The following is an 8,089-nucleotide window of genomic DNA, read 5'->3' as shown; positions in this document are numbered from 1 at the left end:
TTGGATGGGACTGAGGGGCCCCCCTGTTTGAAGTTCCTTGCAGCTGTGAATTATTTTCCCTTTGATTCACTCAGCTCTTCTAGATGAAGAAGGGTGAGGGAGTTTGTGTGTGTTGTATAAACGTGTGTGTGTGTTGTGCACGGCAGGGGTTGCGGGGCGGGTCAGAGACCATGGGAGCGTCCCGACTACGCCAGAAGCCAGAGAGTTTGGCTACTGCTGCACCGGCTGGAATGCATCAGCTTGAGCAGGAAAAGTAGCAGCCGTATTTTAATCATATTTTACTTCATTTCTGTATTTTCCTTCACTCCTCCTCTCCTGTCCTCCCTTTCGCTCTTCCCCTCTGACTTCATCCTCCCCCTCCAACTCTCTTCTCCGCTCAGTCTCGGAGTCTGATTGTCTGTTATGTGACATAGTTGTTCACTCCCTCCTCACTCTTTTTGTCTCGCTCCTGCAACAGAGCCATCTCCCACTCTCTAATTTTACCCGTCTGCCAGTCTTTGCCATTTACCGTATCGTTTTTGTTCTCTTTCATTAAAATCATATTTACTCTTTCAAGTGCTCCGCGTAATGTCTTTCTCATCTGCAATTGTTCTATAAAGACATAGGCGGGGGGGCAAAACATGAATGGAAAGATTACACATCTTTGGATTCTTTGATATTTGATATCGCACGATGGTTCTTTTGGTCTTTGAGGGAAAGGGAGGCACATGATGAGGTCAGGGGCAGATAGATATTCACATCCGGTGATACATTAATATGTCTGTGTGGGAGAGAGAAGTGAGGAGTAAGAGGTGTGCCATGAAGTGGGTTAGGGTATTGGAGACCTGTGAGTGACTCTCCTTGCTTCCTCTCCTCTCCACACACCGCCTGTGATAACCCCTTCCACCCGAGTGTGTGTGTGTATGTTGTGTGTGTGTTGTGGGGGGTTGTAGCAGAGGGCAGCAGCAGGTTGTCTCGGTTGTTCTTGTCTGATGTTCAGTCTATGTTTTCTGTGGTTTGCTCTCTCTCTCCCTCTGCATATAATCTTGGCTTTTGCTCTGGGTGTCATTTTTTCTTTGTTTGATTTCAAAAAAGACAGACGGAGATACAGAAAGTGTCTTTACGTTCCCCTGTCCTCCAACTTTCCCCACCTTTCCCCCACTTGTTCAAAGTTGTAGCATCTCAAAAAGAGCTCTTTGTTTGTGGGGCACAAGCTCTGCGAGTCTCCCTCCTGATAAATAAATTGCCAACCCACTCTGCCTCTTTCCACCCTTCCATTCTCCAAACACACACATACATTCTTAATTTTTTTTTTTTTTGCTCGATTCTGTCACTGTTCCAGTTTACAATGGCCCGCGGTGCACGTTCACAACCCTGTCGTGTTTTCCTTGGACAGCCGGAGTAAAACTTTCCCCTCCATCATGCTCTCATCAGTGCTCCGTGCTCAGGGAATTCCCAATTAGTCCGACCGGGACAATCGGCTCCACACAGAGGGCCGCGGAGACTCTGAGGACAAAACCGAAGGGGGTGCACTTCCCAGAGCCCCCTGCCTCACCCCAACCCTCTGGATCGGATATCATTCCACAGCCGCTTCTCAGGGCCCCGGATTTCTAGGGAGTTTAGATCGGTTTGATTTATACAAAGAGAGTGCGGGGCCCCTCGTCGTAGCATGGGGGTCTCTTTCTGATGTATGTTTTATGTGGGAAGTCATTGACTCTGCTCCGGGTAGGAAGCCGGTGTCCTTTGTGTGGCGAAGAAGTGACTTAAAATGGGAAAATAAAATATGGATGTGAAGTGGAAAAATTGTAGGGGTGAAGACACAACAAACAGGAAACAAGACAGAAAGAGAGTGTGTTGACAAAGTGGGCAGAGCAGGATTACAGCACAGTTATAGACATTCACAGACAAATATGAAAGTGTGAGTGTGCTTTTGTGTGTGTCCTGCAGGGAGTGTTTTTAACCATGCTGTGTGAGGGGCAAAAGACAAACCTACCGCTGGGCCTCTCTTCAAGATGGCTCATCGCTTTATCCGTCTGTCAATAGCTGTTTGTTTGGTCAGAAGAGTTTGGGTTTGTGTGTTAGTCATAAGGATCAGCCTCAGTAAGAAGTGTCAGACATTACTGACTCTTTTGGCCTCCGACTTGCTGCTTTCGAACCCCCCTGAGCTCAGAGATTCAGCAGAGCCGTCCGCAGAGGCAGCTGCATGTTTCATCTCTCAGTCACATCCTTTGATTAAATATTACCAGTGGTTTTCTGGGAAATTTGTGTGTTTCTGTGTTACTGTCTGCACTTTTGGTAGATAACAACAAACCGTTGATAACTTCTCTATCTATTCTGTCAGCTTTAGTGTAATAAAAGATCCCCAGTGAGTAACCCAGAAACTAAATGTTAATAGGTAACATATGAATGTCATCTAATGCTAGTCATGATCATGGTCAGTCCCCCATCCCCTTCCTTAAATAACACCCTCTGTTTGCACACACACACCCACACACACACACACACACACACACACACACACACACACACACACACACACCATCGTTCCCTAATGAGAATGATGGTCCACCTTCCTGCTCAGTTCTTCCCTGCTTTGGCCCTTTCACCCGCCCTCTCTCTCTCTGTCAGGGCCCGATAACAGCAACCCAGACACCATTGTCCTCTGTTTGCTCACTGCATACCTTCTCTGCTTGCTTACCCTCTTTTCACTCCCTCTCTTCTTTCTCTTTCTCTTTTCTCCGTGGAAAGAAACAGTTGCAAAGGAGCAGCTGGTGAAACCGCCGGCCCCTGATTTCTGTTTTAGCCTCCCCAGATGACCCTCCAGTCATTGTTACAGCACTGATGCGAGGCAGCTCAAGTTGTGTGAATGTCAACATTTTACTTTGTTTTATCAGACAGGGATTGGTATGTTCGTTTTTTTTTCCTGCTTGACTAATTCACCACTGAGAGCCAGCCTTGGCGGTATGCCATCACAGGATAGAGGAAGAAAGCCTCTCATCAGTTTTGGCCCTCCGTCTGTGCATGTGTGAGCCTCATGCTGACTGCAAAACAGTGTTGTTCATAACACCAGAGAGCGCTGGGAGATTGTCGGCCAATATCCTCTCTCGTGCAGCGACCAGGAAGATGGGTGAAGCAGGGGATATTGTTTCCATGTGGCCCCCGGGCCCTCAATGGTGGATGGGAAGGTTACCTGCCCTTGGCACTCACATCAGAGAGGGAAGAGCATGTAGCCACCTCCCAGAGTTACACAACAAGATCATCATAACCTCCAAGCAACCTTTCTCTATTCAGCTTTCATCTAAGCTTTAACCAACATAGCCTATTCATAACCCTCCGAGGATTGGTCCTTTTCATTACTAGCTGTTGGGTGGGAAGTGGGGGTCAGACCTGAGAGGGTGTTAGCTGGACTGAGGGATCGGAATTCCTGCATTACTTTTGTGTTTGTTACATTGGAAGGCTGATTTCTGGGGTTGTACTGCCTAGATTAGACCACGTAAGCTGTATTTCTTGCATGCACATGTTAAAGAGCACTTTCCCTAACCTATGAAGAAGTATTAACGTGGTTTAAAACCAGCCTACATGTCAGAACAAGGCGAGGGAGTTTAGGTGTGTGTCTGTCTGGATGTGGATGCTCAATGCCTGGAGCGAGGGGGGGGGGGGGATCCCAGCCTCTCTTCTCCTGCCAGGGTAAAGCTTCCCTGGGCTTCAGGGCGTACACCGCTCCCCCCTACCCTCAATCTCTCCTCTCCCATTGTTTGAGCTTGCTTGGACAAGGTCATACACTCCATTCAGTATTTACACACCTGATCAACAGCCCATAGAGCACACAGCGAGCGGAACCCGATGCATCAGCCTCTGAAGAATGCTGCCGTCACACTTCAAACACGGGGGAGGCGAAGCTACGGCTGGCGTTTTTTTTTTATGAATCGGTTTATGAAAGAGTCATCAGTCACAGCGCTACGCCTCTTGATGTTAGCGGATGGGCAAAGAGCGCGTGTGCTTATTGATGACACAAGCGCGGCGAAGAGTAATGATGGTGCTGGAGCTGGCTCTGTGGCTAACCTCTGCTCTTTTTCCTCACTTCAGGTAGCGAAGGTGGAGTACGTGAAGAGGAGGCCCAAGCTGAAAGAGGTCTTTGTGCGGTTAGAAGACCACCTGGAGTGTGTGTGTGCATCACAACATCATGTGGTGGAGCACACAGATGCAGAAACAGGTAAATGTGACCCTCAAACATATTATGCAATATGTATATTATTCTTACATAATCCCAAATAGTGTCCCAGCATTGCCCTTTTGCAGAAAAATCACACTGAGGTTGAGTTTGATGGCTGAGTCCCGCCCTCATGCCTGCGTCATCATGCATCAATGTGTTTCCCGTTCCTTCTCTCTCTCTCTCTCTCTCTCTCTCTCTCTCTCTCTCTCTCTCTCTGCACTGGATGACCTTTTTCTATAACTGCTTCCAAACAGACAGACACGCCTGTGAAGTGGCCTGCTATTGCAAAACTGTAATGCTTGTGTGTTTGTGCCTTGTTAGACGAGGATGTGTGTGTGCGTGTACGTTTGTGCGTGTAAAAGTGTATGCGAGTCTGTGTGTTAAGGGAGGGTGTCCAAAGGCTGCTTGGCATGACAGCAGGTAACTCTGCCAGTGCCTTGATCTGAAGCCTTTCTCTCCCTGGGATCAGATAAGCGCTGATGTGTGTTGATAAGGCATCTGAAGTATTTATAGTGTTATATCTTTGCACTCTCTGCTTCTGTCCCGGGGCCGTTGTGCCTCTCTCTGTATCATAAACCCTGCTTCTTGCTTTTAACCCTCCGTCCTATCCACCCTCCCCGACTTTGTGTTTTCAGGCCACCGTAGGGCTAAAGGTAAAAAAAGGAAACCTAAAAAGCTAAGGCCCAGCAAGGATTTATTGGCGACATAATAAAGTTGCACTCATTACCCAAAGTCCACTGAAGAGCTGTGAAGGGAACAGGTAGGACTTTAGCAACACAGCGTCCTCTCACCTTTTGCCACTGCAATTGCCCTATCGGGGCACAGGGAGGCCTGCCAATCACCATCACCAATCACATCACAGCCAATCAGTGTGAGAAGAGGGAGGGCTAAGGTGTACCATGCTCTGTGCCGAATGCTGCATGCTGATTTTGAGGCCTGCTGAGCATGCACACCACATATGCTTTGTGTCACAGTTTCGTGCCTGTCGTGTGGTTGTGTGCACTGTTTTTGTTGTGTTCTACAGTAACACCCGTTGTGTGTCACACACATTTTGTGACTGTACATTATGACTCGTGGTCTGATCACTGTCTTTGAAATCTGGAGAAACATGATTCAGAACATTGTGGGTCTTGTGTGTGTTGTGTCAGCTTGTTTCAAATGCATGAGTTATGCAATTGGGCACAAAATGCAATTAATGTTGTTCTTGTCATGATGAAACCCATGTGTTGTTTGTTTAATGGTGATATTAATCTCAGCTTTCTCTCTCTCTCTCTCTCTCTCTCTCCCACAGTGGACGTGAGGTGAGACCAATCAGAACAAGGGACTCCAGCGTGGGAGGGACCTAAATAGAGGATGTCACCAACAGGAGACCTGCTCTGTCCTCTTCCCCACTGCCATGCGACCTTCGTTTTAAAAAGGACAAACTTTTCTGTTAAGACGAGAGACTGAAAACAAACAAAAATGAATAAGATGCCAAAGGTGCTTTTAAAAAAACAGTAACCAGTGATGATGACTTCGTCTGTGGAACGCCACCTACCCAGACAACGTGCTGTAGCTCGGGCAGGACAGACAGAGGCGGAAAGGAGATGATGAAAGGGATTCATGTTGAATATTTTGAGACTTTGTTTGAACAAAACGCACAACAGAAACAGCTATGGAACTGTTGGATCAAACTTTTGTGGGAATCCGGTGCTCAGACTCCAAAACAGCGGTGGATGACCTCCAGCTGGGCAACATAAAAGTGCCCTACCCTGTTTAAATGACTCTTGCTTACACAGGAAGAAAGAAAGAGAGATAAAGGAAAAAACAATGGAAAGAGAGAAAGAGAGAGAGACAAATGGAAGTGTTTTTTTTTCTGAAACCTCTGTGGAGTATCAAACATTTTGAGTTTTTGGATGTTTGCTCTCAGTAAAGAGGAGATCTTCTCTGAGACCCCCTGGTGGTCTGTGACTTTGCCCACTTGCTATGTACAGTTGAATTCTGAAAAGGAAGATGCGCCGCTACTTACAAACTATTTATATGTGTGGACGATTGCTTTCTGTCTCTTCCAGAACAAAAATATGTTTTAATGATCTTGGAGACATGCAAGAGTTCTGTGTGGTCTGGTTCTTTGTAACCATCAGTATCACAATCTCAACGTCATTTTTTTTTAGTCGATGTTATTGTTGTCATCCATGTTTCTTATTATATTACAGTATATCTGAATGATGTCAAGTCTTATGTATATGGTTTGGATATATGTGTGCAAGGAGAAGGTATGAGAGTCAGTACAGGAAGATGCTTTATTTTTGTTATGAAATATATTAAGCTTACTTATATCCAAGCAGGAATGATGTTTATTTCTTTTGTTGTGGTTGAATGCCTGTATTTAATCCATTGGAAAAGATGCAAAAATGTGGGCAGGAGGTGAAATAGACGAGGGAGAAAAGTCTGCCACTGCCCGGTCCTTTATATTCACAAAAACATGCATACAGCACATTGAAGTATGTTCATGCCAATCACACAAAACATGTTAGAGCAACTGTAGCGTGCGTGTATCCCCGAATTATCCCTAATTTCTCTCCTACACGAGGCTATTTTTTACCCACATCACTCTTAACATTGATAATGAAGATGCCTGCCCGCTCTGCTTCACAAGCACACACGTTGTTCCTGCAATGAGCAAAGTCCACCTTAAAGAGTGAATGAGCCAGCAAAGCAAATCGACAAGCGCATGAATGGGCTCCTTGTTTGGTTAGGCTTTGCCCCTCTGTTGACAGGAGAGCAAATCTCTGATCACTCCACCCTGTGAAGGTACTGGCACCTTAAGCAGCCACATACCATCAGGACAGATGATTATGAGTGCTCAGAGGTGACCTGACAAGAGCACAGTGATGGCCTGAACCCATGCCCCGATGGAACAATCAATGACTTCCTTACCGGTTCCTGTAACAGCGATAATGAATGTGTAAGCGGGCCAACGCAGTACGAGAACAACGGTCGTCTTCCACCCCGTGTTCAAAGGCGAAAGAGTGAGTCACTGTGAAGTGAGTCGAGTGAAAGTCAAACGAGAAAAGTTTAATTGAAACATGGCAGATCACACAAAGCCCATCTGTGAATTAACTAACAATCAGTTGACCGGTGCTATATTTATAAGGCTGATGTTTCATCACTGCTTGCATTCACATCCATATAAGATAGTGTTCTCAGTAAACCAGGGACCATGCTCAGAGCTATTTGATTAAAGAAAATGCCATTACACTAAGCCTCCATTACTTTTATTTTTGGCCTTCCATTGGATAAAGACAGCAATAATCATAATTTATATATTTATGTTTTCAACAATAAATATATTTCTGCTTATGAAATTGTTCACTGAATGTTGAGTCCCATAATTTGTTTGGTTTGTGTTTCAAGGATGGTATTTAAGGATAAATGTAAGTATAGAACGATGTAATGCAGCACTGAATACAGAGACAGTCTAATGGGCACAAAGTGAGGTTATGGAAAGTAAGAATTAAGTAAATCAGCAATATTAAACTATGGCAGAAGGAAAGAGGAAAAGAGGGACCACCTTGCACTTGAACAAACCCTTACCTGCTCCCTTATTAGTGACAGACTTTCTTGTAAATGTTATCCAACTAGCTGAATAATATGCAAAAATGTGAAAGATTATGTTATTTTACAAGAATGGAGTCCACATGTGTTGGTGCTGCCGCAGGAGGCAGGACAGAAGCTGGATGTGAGGGTGGTGTATACAGGAAATGTGAGCTTTTCCAGGCTTGAAGGCTGAGCAGGAGCTGGGCTTTACTCCAGGATCCACCAGCAGCAGACGGTAGGTGCTGGGGGCTTTATTACTTTTCCCTGAGCAGCTCACCCTAATCCCAGGGCTAAGGGACATGAAAGTCTCCCTCCTTT

The 8,089-nt window shown here is 45.7% G+C and overlaps 1 protein-coding gene across 3 annotated transcripts in view; it reads left to right on the top strand.

Moving 5' to 3' along the window:
• The window catches only part of pdgfab (platelet-derived growth factor alpha polypeptide b), a 19,892-nt gene extending 12,346 nt beyond the window's left edge, over positions 1–7,546 (top strand). Inside the window, exons 5-7 of one of the 3 annotated variants that reach the window (XR_004213887.1) lie at positions 4,066–4,192; positions 4,828–4,952; positions 5,484–7,546. Coding sequence is in view for 2 of the 3 variants with exons in the window: in XM_031877749.1 (XP_031733609.1) it covers positions 4,066–4,192; positions 4,828–4,901 (201 nt within the window). In the remaining variant the exon portion in view is untranslated. The other 2 variants (XM_031877750.1, XM_031877749.1) reach the window with 2 other exon arrangements.
• The last annotated feature ends 543 nt before the right edge of the window (positions 7,547–8,089 follow it).

Source organism: Anarrhichthys ocellatus, unplaced genomic scaffold (genome assembly GCF_004355925.1).
Source record: "Anarrhichthys ocellatus isolate YVR2014 unplaced genomic scaffold, GSC_Weel_1.0 scaffold146, whole genome shotgun sequence".
In the NCBI taxonomy this organism is placed as follows: Eukaryota; Metazoa; Chordata; class Actinopteri; order Perciformes; family Anarhichadidae; genus Anarrhichthys; species Anarrhichthys ocellatus.
The sequence above is the reverse complement of the archived record's forward strand: the minus strand, read 5'-3'. Positions and strand labels throughout refer to the sequence as shown.